This window comes from Mixophyes fleayi, chromosome 2 (assembly GCF_038048845.1).
Source record: "Mixophyes fleayi isolate aMixFle1 chromosome 2, aMixFle1.hap1, whole genome shotgun sequence".
Taxonomy (NCBI): Eukaryota; Metazoa; Chordata; class Amphibia; order Anura; family Limnodynastidae; genus Mixophyes; species Mixophyes fleayi.
Window position 1 is genome coordinate 291,712,009 of NC_134403.1, and position 18,810 is coordinate 291,730,818.

At 39.7% G+C, this 18,810-nt stretch overlaps 1 protein-coding gene across 1 annotated transcript in view; it reads left to right on the plus strand.

Annotated features, from left to right (window-relative positions):
• Positions 1–1,197: 1,197 nt before the first annotated feature.
• Positions 1,198–18,810, plus strand: part of LOC142139093 (amine oxidase [flavin-containing]-like) — a 62,825-nt gene continuing 45,212 nt past the window's right edge. Inside the window, exon 1 of the mRNA XM_075196386.1 lies at positions 1,198–1,464. Within this exon, the coding sequence (XP_075052487.1) occupies positions 1,419–1,464 (46 nt within the window). The 5' untranslated portion in view covers positions 1,198–1,418. The remainder of the gene's footprint in view (positions 1,465–18,810) is intronic.

Genomic DNA, 18,810 nt, shown 5'->3' on the forward strand with positions numbered 1-18,810 from the left:
TCACATTTAACACTTTAGTAGCTCAACTTATCAATGGATTCATTTGATATACTATATTTACACTGCAGTTATGAATTAGGCCTTATTTATAAGGGTTAACCCATCACATGATTGTTTGGAATAACTAAGTTCTCTATGTTCACAACAATTTATTTTGCAAACTATTCTCTGGAGAACTCACCCACTGACGCTGTACTTACAATGTTTTCTAGTTATATGTTGGGGACCGCCTCTGCAAAATCACTCTGCATCTGCTTTTACAGATCCAAGCATACTTGCCTACTTTGCCAGAATGTCTGGAAAACTCCAGATTCCCGTAAGAGTAGGCCAACCCCCCCAGATCACGCTCAATTTTCTTGTGAAGTGGGCAGGCTATGATCAAGGGATTTTTGTCGAGTAGCATCATCATGGCTTATATTGCACAATGACTTAAATGAGGATACCAGTTATGTACATGATCCTATTAAACTATATTATATATATATATATATATATATATATATATATATATATATATATATATATATATAAAGTAAGTCCTTCTCTCCTTTAAACTAAGATCTGGAGAACTTACCGACTATCTCTCTGGAGAACTATCAATGCAAGTATAGAATGACTCCCGATATTATGGCCCTCAGAGTACATGTAAAAATCCAGTTCTAATTTGATGGAGTAATCCCAGCCAGCTACTAAACCATGACTGCAAAGTGTGCCCTCTCCACCCCTTCAATCTTAAATATTCAATCCAGCAATTAGTCAGCATTCAGTAGGAAATACTCCAGTCCACCCAGCTTAGCTATCAGTAGATGCAGAATCCTGACCCTTAATTTGCACGAAACATGACATCACAAGATGGCATTAGCGCTTTGAAAGCGTATTGTTTCTCTTTTGTAGGCAATTCTTATGATGTGCAGAATGAGAAGGGCATAGGGACACAGCCGAAATAACTTGACATATTTTACAACATATAGGTAAAGCACTTCTGCTCCACAAGGATTTGAAAAACTAATATTCTATGGTTGTCAGATTGCAAGTACATTTAACAATTTCTGTTGTCATTTTCTTGTGTCTGATATATTCTGCTTTCACCACTTGAGGGAGTTTGCTACAGGCAAATTGATTGAATCTATTCAGCTATAGATTGTGCACAAAGCAGGCTGATGTTTGTTCAGCACAAGAGGTTTGAGCTTCTAGGTTTCTGTACTAAGAGGATCATTTCAGTTCTCACATGAGTGTGAGAGGAGGAGGGGTGTGGAGGAGGAAGACTGTGAAGACTAAAACCACCTCCTGGAAGATAGAACTGCTGACAGCTGATAAGGGGAGATCCTTTGCCAGCTTCACTCAGCTCTCTAGCATCAGTTTAACTAGCTGCAAAGGGATAAAGAAGAAAATCCAGTAGAAATAATACAACTTGCATCATGAGCAACAAATACGACGTGGTTGTGATAGGAGCCGGAATCTCAGGTACGTAATAAATAAAAAAAATTTTTTATTAAAAATATATGCTAATGATACTATTATGTTAACTTGTTCTGCTAACTTTACTACTATTCATTTAATACATTCTCCATAAAGATGCAAGCACTAAACATATAGATGCATTATAAATTTTCTCCTGTTGCCAGTAAAAATAAGGAGCTGTCTTTTTCTTGACACATTGCCTAATCCATTGTGATCCTGTAGGAACTATCTTTATAATCCGACTAGGCTGCAAGGCTCAACCTGACAAAGAACATCAGTGTAGTGAGATTATTGTTCATTTGCAGTATATAGGATTTTAAAGCAGGTGCCAATGTGAATTATGCAGGATTTTAGTTCTATCATCTAAATGTAGATGTTTGTAAATGTAATTGTATACCCAGATGTTCTTTTTATTAGGATAATTTTGTATTATGTAAAGATGCAACAGGGTATGGTACATCAATATGTATACATTTTACATGCAGCTAAGTACACAGTATGGCGTGGAGCCCTAGAGTCTTGTGCTAAACAGTTTAAACAGGATCATGTAATGATTTAAATACTTAATTTACATGCACATGAGAGAGATGACTGCTGTAGAATTGGGTTGATGACTAATGACAGAAGCAAAATAACATAAAAAGCAACAAGTTGTCTGCAGCATTTAAAATGCATGAGTGGCTGTGTAAAAGGGTGGAGCACAGGGTTATCCATTCTGTGCCAGAAAATCCACTGCTTAAATATTGTCATTTAGTCCTGGAGGGCTCACACTCCTTTAGGCACAGCTTGTGAAAGCTTATCTCATGTTTGATATGCTATAGAGGAGCATTTTCAGGACATGATGAAAATGGCTTTGATATTAAAGGAAAAGAAATGTGTAACCCTACATGACCTAACACTGGTTATATTACCAATCCCATCATTTTTCTTGAAGAACTCTTATGTGGTGGCAGCTGGTAATACATATTATCATTATTAACATTTATGTATGTAGCACCAGTATAATCTGCAGCGCTTTACTCCATAGTGCTTTACAATTGGGCATATAATATTAATTTTATTCCACTATCTGGGCTGTCATTTGTCAACACAAGTTAAAAATGTAGCAGTTGGTATGTGGGTCTAACTCATTGCCTTAATAAGGAATGTGTTAGACCATTTTTCCCAACTCCGGTCCTTAAGATTTTGTTTTGAGAATTGATTTAATTATGCATTCAACTTATTTCTGTTTGACTGGGTGAAACTTATTCTCCCTGTTCCCATTAAAACATAACAAGCATAGCGTATCTTGAGGACTGGAGTTGGGAAACACTGGGGTAGAGGGTTACTGTTTCTTATGGACACATTTTACTCATCAATACTAGTGTTATTCTACACACAAGATTAAATTCTGTATCTGAGGGAGAAAGATTTGTCAAAATACTCTACTAGCACCTTTGGCCAATCTATTGAAATAAGCAGAGGTGATTTTCAGAGGGTTCAAATTTATTTGGCAACCTGTTACCAGTTTTTTCAAAATATCTACAAGATCATTTATGGCCAGATTTAAAAGGTAACTGGGACCTGTACATTTTTACATCATAAATTTACCGATGTTCGATGGACAAAAATATTATGGCCTACAAAGTTGGGGTGTTGAGAATGCTTACCAGAGCAAGTGTCCAGATGTTTTAGAGGTATGGCCTATTTTGTCCCCAATTTTTTATTTTGAAGTGTTGGTAAGTGTACATCACGATCAAAGATGAATGGATCTAACCATTGATTGCTATTTACATGATTAGCAAGGTTTAATGTTTAGCAAGGTTGAGAAAAAATGCTTAAGTCCATGGAGTTTTGACCTCCCATTACTTCTAATTGTGTTGATGCAGTGGAAGGCAAAGCAAAACCCATAGTGTGAAAGTTGACAATTTAGTCTCACAAAGAAAAAAAATCATGACACCAAAAATGGCAATCAGATTTATTTTCTGCATTAATTTCCCACCAATATCCTGTACTAATTGCAAGTACATACGCCATTTTTCATAAGAAATTCATCCAGTACATTATTAATAATTCTGTTAGTGAATTTTCCATGACCATATCAGGGTCCTTATATAGTGTTGGACGTAATTTACATTAAATAAGTATGCATAAAATACATCTGTGAAAACGACGTAATTTATTTAAGATGTGGCTCTGCATAGTATGCAAAATGCATGTATTTCATTAAAATTTGCTAAAAGCTGTTCATCTTTATCTACTTTTTAATATTTTCTTTAGTTGTATGGCAAAGTCTGCGCTGATTGTCATCATCAGCAGCAGCACAGATCTTGCACCAGGGGGAAGGCAGCTGAAACAGATACACGGCCAAAGATGCTACATGGTACGTAAGGGGCATCAACGCCCTTACTGTACTTAGGGTACACTATCCCACCCCTCCCCATTCCGCATCTCTACATGTAGAGAGGTGCAGTGGCAGATACGTATCAGTGTGCATACAGAAAAGTCTGCTTTGGACTTGCATCCAACTAGACATAAGGTCCTATATGTTCAGAAATTCCACAACTTAAACACCTTTATAGCAAACACTTTCCTATGCTCTTATGGTGAAACTGTCTTTCTTCAACTCACAATTGATGACAACTTGTCCTCAGTTCATGGGATAAATATTTTTATTGATCTTGAATATATATATGCATACATAACCTTCCCATTTCCCTTATTAATGAGGTTGTCTTCTGAACCCTCTCAAGTTCCCCTACGTCCGTCTTACAGTGAGATGCCCATACCATAGCCCATTTTCAAGACGCATATCATGGTAATGCTATTTGTATCATTATCAACATTTATTTATATAGCGCCAGCAGATTCCGTAGCAATTTACAATTGGGAACAACCAGTAATAAAACAATACTGGGTAATACATACATACAGAGAGGTAAGAGGGCCCTGCTTGCAAGCTTACAATCTATGGGACAACGGTTTGATACACAAGGGTAAGTGCTACATCATATTGAATATTTGTCCAGCTAGAATGCAAAAGATACAAAGTATTTAGTGGGCTGTATGCTTAGTCACACAACTATGTTGGTCAGAGGGTTGTTGTCTTGTGTTAGCTGTGTAGAGGGTGGTAATAGGGTAACCTAGGGTGATTAAGAGGGTGGTAGATGAATATTATAAGCTTGTCTGAAGAGGTGGGTTTGCAGAGAACGCTTGAAGGTTTGAAGACTAGAGGAGAGTCTTGTGATGCGAGGGAGGGAATTCCATAACGTGGGTGCAGCCCGAAAAAAGTCCTGCAAACAAGAATGGGAGGAAGTGATGAGAGTGGATCATGTGCAAGTATCCCTCTTTTTAACCTGTCCCAGGATTTTATTTACCTGTCCAGCTTTATGTAAATTAATATTCCTAAATCCAATGTTTTATTCCATTTAATGTGTAATGCTAAGATTTAAAAGGACAGCATCCAATACTGATTCCTGTGGTACACCCCTAATCATTTTAGCCCAATCTGTTTATGATATATTTCTAAAAACCCTTTGGGCTAGATTTACTAAACTACACATTTGAAAAAGTGGAGATGTTGCCAATAGCAACCAATCAGATTTTAGTTATCATTTATTTAGTACATTCTACAAAATGACAGCTAGAAGCTGATTGGTGGCTATAGGCAACATCTCCACTTTTTCAAACCTGTAGTTTAGTAAATATACCCCTTTGTCGTCTATCCTTTAACCAGCTCTCTACAAATGCACATACATTTTCTTATATTATATGCTATTATATGAAATAGTGTTTTGTAAAATCCAAATCTATCAAATCAATTGTACTGCTTGAAGTTTACCTCCTCCCAAAACTAAATCATATTTGTTATAGCCAGTGCTTCATGTGACCATGCTGACACTGTGTTATCCAATTATTTTCTACTATGTATTTCAAAGGTTGAGCTCTGATTGGAGGAGTTCAACACATTTTCCTTTGGCGCCTGGTGCTCAGCCTCACATGCTGGAGGCTGAAAGCATATAACAGCCAGCAAGCAAAGGCCATCTTTGAATTGACATTACAGTGAAGTGTGGTTCACTTTTGAAGGACCTGGAGCGGACCACAGGCACTAATGGAAGAACAATAATCATATAAGGACATCTAAAAGAGACATGCTTAGGGGCAAGAATGTGTAAGAAAACACTGTTTTCAACAGCTTAAAATTGAACAAGGATTCTGATGGTAAAATAGTGGTATGGATGGATTGGAGGAGGAGGGCTTAGCTCCTCAAGGGATCTTAATTCTTTCTGCACCTTCCTTTCAATAATTTTAAATGCTCTTCCTTTTCAAAATGTATTGCTTGTTTCAAGATTGCTTAATTTGGTTTCCCAAAAATCTCTTTGCATCTCTCCTGCAGAATGGTGATCGCCTTCAAATGTGCAAAATCTCCACTAGTTGCAGCTCATAATATCTAATCCTGCAAAATGTAGTTTGTGCAGATTGCTGTTTTATTGAATTAATTATTGCACTCCATAGCAAATTTGTGCAAAAAAACTCCATCCTCCATACTATTCTCTGTGAGATTCTATAAAATTAACTACAATTAACAAAAATCCGCACATGATATTACAGCGTTCTCACACCCTAAATAATCCCCAGTTTTCCTTATTCAATTAGCGATGCAACTCACATTGACCACAATATAACTGAGCAGAGAACATGGGGGATTTTGTTTCCACAGATAAGGGCTGCTAAACCATTCCATTAATGAGGTACAGTATATGTATTACACAGGTTATTTGGAACTAGACGAGATGCAGTCAATGAACAAGACAAACATTTAGGGAGCTTTATTTACTACAATCATAGTTTTGTTGATTCAGAGCCAGGACTGACTATGACTATCAATGTTTAACAGGATCAGTCAATTATTGTATAAAAATAATACAATATCGAAGGAAAGTCTGTATTTAGAATTTTTAATCACTATTATGGGAATTTTCAATGCAGGACATACTCCATGTATACTTTCAATCTAATGCATTTCAATTTATATATCTTAATATATAATACTTATTTTTCAAAGTTTATTAAGATAAAAAACACATAATTATCTTAATACACAGACATACACACACATCAAAATAAGCATAAAAACCAACATGTAGAAAAAAATGCATGTGTTCCTTACGGCACACAAACACACTACATACAGATACACAGTTATACATAATTTTGGATGCCGATATAGGTAACAGAAATGCATACACACACATACAGCTATGCTCATTGACATATGCAATTAAACATTTTAGTGCCCCCCTTCCTGCATAATCGCAGGAAAGCACAGCCAGAGGGTATATTCTTACCTGATGCTGCTGCCGGTGTCTTAAACTCAGTTGCTGCTTGGCCGGATCCTGGAACGCTGGAGCCACGTTTGAAAAAGAGATAGTTACTATTCACCTCCTGGAAAATCGAGCAATGACTAAACACTAGGTCAACCTAACCCCAACCAGCCCGGCATTAAATCATTAGCTTTTGTTGTTCAGTAAACAGGACTTCTTGCACCCAATCAACCACAGAAATTAATTAATAGCATTCACATTTAATAAACATACGTATTACTCCCCATATAGCCCCCAAATTAAATTAAATAACACCCACATTTAAAAACTAGGCCTCCTTCTCCCAACCAGCCCGACACTAGGATTTGCATTTAATAAATAAGCCCGATTAGCCCCAACATTAAACAGTAGTCCAATTTAATTAACAGAACTAGTTCACCCCTCATCAGCCCCAATATTAAATTAATAGCATTCCCCTTTATTAAACAGACATACCCCAACCACATCAACCATGATATTAAATTAGTTGCATTCCCATCTAATTAACAGATGTATTTTACCCCTCACCCTCCCTGACATTAAATTAATAACATTCACATTTAATAGACCAACCATTTACACCCCTCACCAGCCTCAGCATTAATAGCATTCCCATTTAATACAAAAGCCTATTTCCCCCACCAGCCGAACAATCAGATTAATGGCTTACAAATTTCCACCACATTTAATAAGTGGTGAGATTATTATTATTGATAAACACATCACCACCTTTTTGAATATAGTATTTTTTTTTTTTTTATACTTAATTACTTATTATGTTTTTATTGTATTAATGTAGTATATATTTATGTACTCCAAAGAAACTTCCCACTTCTCTCCAATCCCCAGCCCTCTCTCTCCACCTAGTCTCTCCAGCCCCTCCTCTCCCCCCTGATGTCTTTACAGCCCCCTCATTCACCCCCTGTATTTTACATAAACCCTTCCTCCCTGTTCACTCTATCCTTATAGCAATTATATTACCTTAGGGCTCCTCAGCTTCTCTTATCTCTGCATCGGCTTCCTTACTCTTCCTTACTCTGTCATATTCTGTGCAGTGTCCCGAGGTCACATTTGCACATTAGATACACTGCAAGGAGCAGGGAGTAGATAGACAGGCACCTTTCTCATTGTGCTGGCTCCCTGTCACTAAGAAATGACAGCCCTGCAGTGATTGTCATGGGGCTATCTGGGGGCTGTATATGGTGGACAGACATTGCACCCCCTTGGCCTTGCGCACTGGAAGCCTGCACTGCCCTCATTTAAGGACCTGCATACACAACGTACTCCAGAGCTTCGCACCAAGTTTGGTCACTGTGGTGCATGCTCAGAGGCATTTCTACTGCCTGTTATGCATACATGCCAACTCTCCCGGAATGTCCGGGAGACTCCCGCATTTTGCGTGGGCCTCCCGGACTCCCGGGAAAGTGTGGCAATCTCCCTGTTCTGCCCACTTCCTAGTGAAGTGGGCTGAATTAGGTCCAAAACGCCACGATTCACCGGGAATCGCGGCGTTTGAAGTGATTTTCGGAGCCCCGCCCCCTGCACGCCCACCTTCCCCGGCAGGCTCCCGGATCATACTTGCCATTAGTTGGCAAGTATGCTGTTATGGGAGCCTCAATGGAACAACCGTAATGAAAAATCAAAGCTCTCAACCACCAGGCACAGTAATCATTTTAGTAGTGTGCGGATTACTGCTAGGAGGAGGGGGTGATCACAGCCACATTGCATGCACTGCTAAGGGGGACCTGTCCTGGTCTGCTGCAACTGATGCCAACATATGTCCTGTGGGTGAGGGCATATGTAACAGCCAGTCATCCTCTGACAATTATAGAAGGCAGGCTAGTCCCAGAACTAAAAGAAACAAGAGGAACAAAATGTTACTGCTTCCAGAGATCACCAGGATATATAAATGTGATGTTGTATATGTTTATGTAACAAAATATTACTATAACACAAAAGTTGAAAAAAAAAAATCTAATTAAGGTGCAGCTAATCAGTTAAAACTTAGAATGTGAACTATTTAAGCAGTCATACACTCTGGCACTTGAACTCTACTAGTTTTTATGTATAACACTACACATAAAATACCATAAATTCTTTGCAATTTCCTTTAAGTAAATTATTTTCTAATATTTTTTATAATCAGAGAGGACATGTGCTTGATGGTCTTTGGTAATAAATAAAATCAAAAGACTGAAGGCCATTTACGAAACTGCAAAAAAAAAATGCAAGTCTGGTAGATCAAGATATTTTGTCACATCTTGCCCTGAGGCATCAATTTTCTAGAAAAGTGCACTGATGACATCAAGATAGCGGCTTCTATGGGTGGTACAAAAGCTTTGAAGAAGTGGGTGGACCAATGTATTTCTTGTTAATATCAGTCTTGGTACTCTTGTGTGCCTCATTTTATGCCCACATATAAAAATAATATTTTGCTTTGTATTATTTCATTGTGATTTAAGGAGTGTAGAAAGCTCATTTAGGCAGGTATTCCCTGTTTCTTGGGATGGTTCGATTTGATATTCAGCCAGTGCGAGGCTCTCTCTATTGCCTATTTAGTCTCACAGAAGCAGGGACCTCCTTACCCTAGGGTCCGTCCCATGAACCTACTGTAACTTTGGTAGTTCGGTTTCTCTCCGCTGTGAGAATAGTGAAAACTATTTGAAAACAAAGATCATACATTCAACTTTTTAGCTACATTTCCACTTATTATTTAATTAGGTTATCTTATTAACCTTAGGAAATACACATTACAGTTGCTATGAAATCCAAAGATGTGCATTACATGGACTTTGTATAGCAATGCACTTTTGCCTTTCCTTATTTACCTGTTGACAACACAATCTCCCTTTTGCTGCTACAGTACCCAATATTGTATTTGGCGGTACAACTTTTGCAGCTAACGCTGTGTAAGTAGGCAGGGCCGCCATCAGGGGGGTACAGGGGGTACTGTTGTACTGGGCCCGGGCTCACCAGGGGGCCCGTCGGCGGTGCAACACAAACTTACCAGGGGGCCGGCTGTCTTCCAGTCCACTGCGTCTCCGCTGGTCTCCAGGGCATCTCCGCTGGTCTCCGCTGCTGTCTTCAACCTGGCTGTCACCATGACAGAATGCGATCGCAGGGGTGGAGGAATCATTCCCCTGCGATCATGTGAACTGCCTGTGACAGCCAGGCAGCTGTCAATCATGATCGCAGGGGAATCATTGCTCCACCCCTGCGATCATGTGATCCTCCCTTCTCACTGATGGTGTGAAGTGACCTGACGTCACACCACTTTCCCTTGTCCCGCCGCCGCAGAAGAAGAAGGAGCAGCAAGCAGCAGCTGCAACATCTCTAACTGTAAGTATATTTTAAAGATTTTTTTTCAGGCTTTACTGTTTGCTTTCAAGGGTCTGCATTAATAAATATGAAAAGCAAAGGAAATTGTAATTAATGTGAATCGACGGGGCCAGGCATTTTTTTGGGGGTGGGGTGGGGTGAGGGTTTCATCGGGGGGGGAGAGGGGGCCCTGCCTGCGTTATTTGTACTGGGCTCCATGATTTCTGATGGCGGCCCTGTGAGTAGGGATAGCTGTCACAGCTTTACACGGTCTCTCCTCCTGCTTTAGAAATGCAAACATTCAAACACTGGAAGAGGTTTTGAAAAGCAATTTAACATACGTGAACATATGGGCAGCAAACAAGACCAAACCAAATATCTACTATTAGATAACATCTCTTTATTTCAGGGCCTACAAAGATTTCTCCTGCTTTTACAGAGATGTGTATTTGTTAATTATTTTTTAACTACGTCCAAAGCACAAGTCACAAAAAAATATTGTAGAAAATGGGAAGTTACAGTACTTTCATATCTTCTTTCACAAGTTCACAAGTGCATCTGTGAAGCAATAGTAACCCTTTTAATACATAGGAAATGCTGAGTCTATTCATTTTTGTATAGATATGTTGGTCAAATAAACCTCTGTTGTGCTTGTTCAAACTGACTTATATACTAGATTTGGAATAACTTACTTTTTATGCCATGAACTGATATTCCACTTGATGCATATTGCACGCAGGTTAAAGTGGACTTGTCACCTGCATACAGTGGAGGCTGCCATTTTGGGCTTGATTCGTTAAGGCACGCAAAACAAACGTAAATTACATTTTTTTTTTAAATGCATGTAAATCGGACATACATACGTCCGTATTCAACAGGAAGCGATTGTAAAGGTGCATCTGTTGAAGAATACAGGTCTAGGTCCGCTATGCTCTAACAGGCAATACACTGCAGGGTGTGTCCAGTATATATGTAGAATATAAAGTACCAAAAGAGTACACAGAAAAAAAAATATTCTATTAATGTCGCCTGTTAATAATACAGGCATTAATGACAAAACATTAAAAAAAAATCTAATTTCCTTCCCTGGAAAATACAGAATCAAGGTGTTATTAATGTCTACAGTACGTAAAATATATTTTTACACTTCCTCCTGTTTGGACATGTTCTAGCATACATGACCATCATTATTTTTATTCTTATTATCTTTTATTTATAAGGCGCCACAAAGGGTCTGCAGCGCCGTACATGGCATATACAGAAAGCAGTGATCCATAACAAATAATATGATACATGAAGATCAAAATACAAAGACCACACAGAGTAAATGACTAAAAATACAGGTAACATAGTAATGCAGATCAAATTATTTGCGGAACTGCAAATCGGCACTACCACCAGACCTGTAAGCTAGTGCAAGTGATACAACAGAAAACACATACCTTTGAGAAGCCCAAAGCTTGAATCGGACGATGCTGCACTTCTGCTTGGCACGCCCAGCCCCTCCCTGTTCTGCCACTGAAATCGTATGCTATCCATTAGGGTCCTAAGATGAATTGGATGGTGCTACGTTCTCTGGCATATTGTACGCTTCTGGACACGCGCAGAGCGATTTTATGCAAAATACAGCACATATTGGCAATTATGTTCCTTAATGAATCAGGCCCTTTGTGAGCTTAACTAACATTCATTAGTGAGAATGCAGTCCATGAAGTTACTAACAACCAGTACCTCATGAATTTGAGTAACATTTTGTAAATAATATGGTCGAATGGGGCTCAGCCCACAAAATGAATGCCTCCACTGTGTGTGGGTGAAACAGCTACTTTGGAGAACATTGTTTTTTTTTTATTATTATTTTGTCAGTGACTTTTGTGTATTTATTTACTAAAAGTCTCATTACTATACAAACAGAACACAACCTGAATTTGCGTTCTTGCAGTCGAGTCAGTTTCCACCTTACATTGATCAATGGAAAAACTGTAATTTAACTTCAAGGCATCTAAATGTTAACAAAAGCATCATTTTTGCATATGTACATGATTATTCTGTTGCAGCACAAGGGCTGACAATTGAGCCTAGTTCTATATAAGATCAGCCAATTATAGTTCTTCGAAAACTTCTATAGGAAGATCAGTAATCTGTATATCAGGTTGTCTTAATCCTCTTCTAAAGGATGAAAGCCAAGGCAGGGCATGTGTAAATTACTTTAATAAATATAGGGCCTCATATAGAGTTGGGTACAAGTCCATGTTTTTTGCATAGAATATGCATTTCCGTAATACACATGCATATGAGGAATGCATAAGCGTAAATCATTATGGAGACTCAGCCATATCTTAGGATTACTACTGTGTACGCTTAGGGAGGTGGAATGGGAGAGGAAAGGCAAGCACAGTAAGGGTGTGTTATGGCAGATTCAGAGGTGAGATCACCCAGTGGCGGAACTACCATTGGTGCTGCAAGTGCTGTGCACTTGGGCCCATGGAGATAATGGAGCTCGCTGCATGGCAGATGCATAGGGTCAGGGGCTTTGGTTCCCTCTTCCTCGCCTCCCTGAACTGGGGCACACAGCTTGCTAGTTCCGCCTCTGAGATCACGTGCAGATACATCTGACAGGAGTCTGTTGTGGGTCATTGCTCCCTGGTGCAAGATACATGCTGATGCACATGATTATCATCAGCATGGACCTTACTAGTGTATAAAAAATAAAAGACCATGCCCCCTCCACTCCCCTAAAACAGGTCTACCAGCCCTACCGCTTATAATCTAGACTGCTAGTGGCAATTTTGGAGTGACAGACAGAGTGTGATTCCCCTCCAAATAAAGCTACTACTAGCACTAGGCTAGGACAGTCTGGGCTAGTAACACTATAACAGGGAAACCTACAGGGTGTGGACCCCCTATCATAATGTTCTGAGGTATAACTCGGAAGGCTTCCTCACCTGGTTTGTCAAGGTCTATTATTGTGAATGACGGAAAGTCCCTCATTGGAAAGTGCCGTGGATGTAGCATCTGAGGATGTAAACTAGGTTTCTGTTAGAGCAAGGAGGATTTGGAAGTAAATAGCTATTGGATGGATTCAAGTTTATTAAACAAAGATTTTAAATTGTTTCTTACATTTTGGTACCGCCTTAAACCTGCTTCAGCTGCTTTAGTTTGCCTCATTAAAGGTATCTCGTTGGTAAGTGGGTCCATTGTTTATGTCCTGCGTGCAATTTGATACAAGATTGATGGATATAGTATATACAACTGAAAGTATTCATGTGAGTTTGTAGCACTTAAAAACTACATTAAAGCCACTACCTTTCATATTCTTATTTAAATTATAGTACAAATTGACTAAAAAGCCTTCTTTAATTTGCTTACAAATTTCTTCTTGTATCCAGTTAGACCATGATTTGATTTTAAATAAAAAGTGATGCTTTGATTTTCACATACTAATAAATATTTGTTTTATGCTCTTGAAACTGTGCTTGCAGCCTGATTATACCATGTGAAGCAGAATGAAAGATGCAGCTAGAGATAGAACCCTTTTACTGCATCTACAAGTGGATATATCTTGGTTTAATGTTGCCATGGAAACTTATGATAACCTGAAGCAACAATGGCATTGCAAAGATGATCTAAGCATATGCCTACAATGAGCCTTAGGCTTCCAACAAGAGATATGTACCACTTTACTCTTTGAACTAATCATATGAGGGTCATTTAGAGCAGCAATCCATATAAATTTACAACAATTTAAATCACATCATAGAATCCACTGATCATAAATTGCTGCCATAAGTCAAATAAATCTGCTTCCGAAAGTACCAAGTCTAGACAAGCATATAATTTGTATCTTTAATCTCAGTATACAATAATATTTATTCAACAATATGTTAATTTGATATAATTTCTGTACATTTATAGGAGTGTATGGGTCATCTAAATAAAAGATAACCAGGGGCAAAATGGTGGTGATTTTCTATTTTCATTTGTATTTTTTTGTGCAATTATGTGAGATGAATGAAAGATGGAAATCTCACCTGCTTATACTCCCCGGATAGTCCAGGCCAGTGGATCCCAAATGATGCCATTAATAGTCTAAACAGGAGATCCTCTTTTCAGCTTGAGGTGGACTTTTTTTGAAAATCGTGGCAACGTTCTTATGGTCCCTCCCCTGTGAGCTTCCCATTTTTTATATGTCTGACATAATTGCACACAAAACTAATTGTTATCCTTTATCTGAATGTACTCAGATACAGGTGCTTTAATATCCAAGAAACTTAGCATATGCATGATGGCATTTTCACAGATGCATTAAATTTAGTCCCACAGCCCACCCCCTTCCCCATAAATGATGTTCTAATATTCATATAAAATCACACCCATATGGAATAACAAGGCTGCATGGTTTTCATTTCAATCAGTTCAAATGTGTTTTCATATCTGCACTGCATACTAAGCAGACTTGCAACCTGCGTCAAAAATAGTTCAGTGTAACCATGCAGCATGTGCCTTAAATTTGTATATGGTTTTAAATGACTGTCCTGGTTAACCAAAAGGAAAACAGCATATAGGCACCATTACCTTAGAGTCACTGGACTGTGGTGTTTAACAGCAGACAGATCTGTTAGCACTGGCTCTCTGCTGGCATGCGAGTTGTGGAGAGGATGCATCACTTGGTTGGATGGCCATGGCTACTGTTCATAAGATGTTACAATCACTTCATTCTGCATTCTCCCAGCAGAGGATTGCCAAGTTTTGGCCAGTGGAGAAACACAAGCAAGTGACCTGGGTGCTTGTACCAGTGCAGTCACATACAACCTAAATGTCCTGATTTAGACGGGACAGCTATGTCCTAATAAGTGACATAGTTGGGAAGTATTTTATGTTTATATCATTAGTGCTAGGCATGCCTCCAGAGTGTGGCCATGCTCCAATCACACCTCCATCCTGGTGCAGATAAGCCCCCTGTCCATCTGCCAACTATCCAAATGTTGGGAGGTATGCAGATATGGTTTGTTTAATGTGGGTGTGGATTTATATAGCCAGTGACATACATTAAACACGATGCAAAAGAGCTATAATTAAATGTAACACCCCCTTTCCTCTGCTAGGGGGTGTGTACCAATCTTTGTGTGTCCTGTCTGAGAATGGACTCTTTATCGTGTATTCAGTGTCAAGCAGTGCCTCCATCTTGGCCCCTAAAGCCACACCTGCTTGTTTATTAGTGAGGCATGGACTCCTAAAAAAAAATTTGCAGATCGTATATCAAAAAAAATATCTCTTTGCTCCAACAACGGTTATGGATAACTTGACAACAATACCAACTAATATCCACAATTTACACAGGCCTCACTAGTTTTATGCCACTAAGAGGTACCTCTATCCCTTCTAATGACTGTCTTGTAATATCTCTCTAAACACAATAACCATCATTAGTAACATACACTAAGCTCTATCACAGTTGCTTTAACACACATGCACAACACATACCCAGCTGACTGCTATTCAATGCAGAGAGCGTTCTAGTGACCTATATTCAATAAAGAGGAAATTCTAGTAACTGGTTTACAATACAGATAGCATTTTAGTGATCTCTACAATACAGAAAGTAGTGAAAACACAATGCATATTAGTGACTACTATTCAATGTCAACCCTGTTCTTGTACCTTTACAATACAGGCCCCCTAAATCTCTGGTGGTGTTAGAGTGCAAAGTTCTAAAATCTCTGGTGGCTTTATACTGCAGACTAACCCAAATATGTGGTGGCCTTAATATACTGACATCAGATTTCTGTTGCTGACAAAATGCGAGCAAAGGTCTCTGGTGACGCCAATGATTTACTTATTAGTCCTGTGGACCCACACTGTCTCTTGATGCCTTCCTATCCAATAGACAGTGCCCAGCACTCTGATTTGTGGATAGTCCCTGCCATCCACCAATCACTGTGCTAGGAGCCGCGTAGTTGGTATAACAAAAGCCATCATACTCAATAACTGTGCAGCCGCACTGTTCATGTCTGACCCTGGTGGCCAAGAGGCAGAGGACGCTTCCTGGCTGTTCCAGTTGTGTTTATAATAAAAGAAAATGTAAACGGCCAAGGAGCATACTCTGCTTGCTAGTTGCAATAGGCTTACAAATAGAAAATCTTGAATATAACAAAATGCTTCCCCACAATATTTGTAAGTTATATACAATAAATCTTCTCTTTTTTTAATTGTTGTGAGGATACCACCCTTAGTTGGGATGGCAGTTACCCTCTGTGGGATTCAACTCACTCGGGCAGACCAGAATATATCCAAAATAAGGCTTTTTTATGACAGCACAACACTACAAGACGTTCACAAGGTACAGGGTAAATGGTAGCATGTATCCTCCAGCAGCCTCTTGCAGTCAGCACTCCAAAATAATAATCTCACTCTCTTTCAGAGTCTTATCCTCCAGCAATATTACCACTACTGATTAGCTAGACAGTTACGGTGTCGCCCAGCCTTTGTTACTGGCTCACACAGACCCTGTCCTGGTAGGATTTCCTCCAGCGGCACCATGATGCTTGGCCCAGAGTCCTTTTCGCTGATGTCTTGTACGCCCGGATCCTCCAAGCTAGAATAGCTCTCTTGGCATTCTGCTCTCCCTATATTCTTGGCTGTATACACAGGGGGTAGGGTCAAATGTCTCAATCATCCCCCTTACAGCAGGGTTCTATCAGTGAATACTTTAACTGTTAGACATACTGTCTCTGTTACCTTGATTATACAATGAAATGGCTTAACTCAATTAGTTATTTGGCTCAATACACTAAACAAAGGGTTACAATATAACATCAAGGAATGACACTTCACACTCACGTGAAAACAACAAGACATTTGACACATTGTATCTGCCACATTACACAATTTGAGTCTGTGATACATTTTGATACAATAACATTTATTTTGATACATGTTAATACATTCCCAATGCTATTTCAGCCAGTATATTACTGTGGAGGCACATTGCATATCATCTAGAAGTTCTAACCTAATTACCTCTCAGATTACCTGTTGACCTAGCTAATTAACGTGACTGGCAGCTAGCTATGTCAAGTCACTCAGCCATTGTTTTTATTACAAACCAGATATAAGCCACACCTCATAACAATGGTCATTTGAGACAAATGGTAATTATCTGAGCTAACACAAGCAAAATGACTTCTGCTGTCCTGTTACTTTTACACAATATGGCAATATTCTGTATATTTCTAATACATACAATATTGCAGGTAATAGCAATGGCAAAATGTACCTAATAACATGAAATTATAATACACCGATGCTGTGATGTATATACTTAGACTAAAGTACATTAAACTGTGAGAAGCGTGTGATAAATAAAATGTTCTCAGTCCAGTAGCACCCCATTTCCTGACATTCCTTCCCCACTTTTTAAACTTGAGCCCCAGTCTCTTCTGCAGACACTACTGCAGGTTTTAAGTGGTCCCTCGCAAGGTGAACCAATTTCCTGGTGAGCTGTGCGCAGCCTCCAGCATTCACTTGTTGCACCTTGCTATTTTCTTGCAGCCACCAGCACCGGTCAATTCCCAGAGCCTCTGCGTGAAGTCTCGGTCTCCTGCTCCAGTAGCTACTCTGAGCCCTACTGCCTGAGAGCTCTACTGAATGCCTTTCCCTAGTTGTCTGGAGTCCTGCCTGACTACGCCTTCACCTCCCCCAGTCTCTTTCTGCCCTTGGGTTACTTATTTTCCCAGTCTGTATCCAGTTATGGACTGGCTTTTTGCAGGAATCCTGCTGCAAATCTCCTACAGGGACTAATGAGAGTAACATCACACAGTCATCAAAGTCCTGCTTTCTATGTTGCCTTCTTCCCTCCTGTGTCTGTCTGTCACTATTGCAGCCCTGCCCTAACATATTCTGGCAGTCTAGACAGTTGGCTATGTAGCGGTCTACATCCTTGACTAAACCTAACCACATGAACTGATACCTGAGCCTGGATCGTATTCTCCTTTTTCGCCTGTGATTGGTACCTCCTTCCCAATGGGCCTTAGCTATGAACCAATCCCGATACTCGGATGGGCCTACCAACCTGTACTTATGATTTGGGCTGGACACCATATACAGTAACCCGTCCAACCAAGCACATTCTTCTACCACCCCAGTCTTATATGACATATCTGCAAGTGCCGGCATCCCTTCTAGATCTGGATCTAGTAACTTGTCTTCTTGCAGTCTAAATTTATCCTCCTCCCCCAGGACTAACCCCCCCTCTCAGAATGGTCTTTACTACTCACCCTCAGAGACCCGGAGATGGAAAAGATAGGTTGTTGACACCCGGTTGTCACTGGCGTGTAGGGGTGGATATTCTTCCTCTGCCTGGGGCTCGCCTTTCCACAGGCATCTTTTCCAACAAAATGATTGCTGATGTCTTGCCCCAAATCATTGCCCAAAATCACCTCATTGGACATTCCCACCATAACTCCCACTTCCACTAGATTGTTACAATGACGCCAGTGCAACTGGACTTGGGCTGTTGGAATCTCTGCCCATCGCCCATCTGCCATCCTAACTTTAAAGTACTTGTTGGGGATAATTCTTCTGGAATCCACCAACTCGGGCCGTACCAGGGTGATGGATGCCCCAGAGTCCCTAAGTCCTTGGGCTTTTCTGCCATCTACCCATACAGGTTGCAAGCACCGATAAAGGT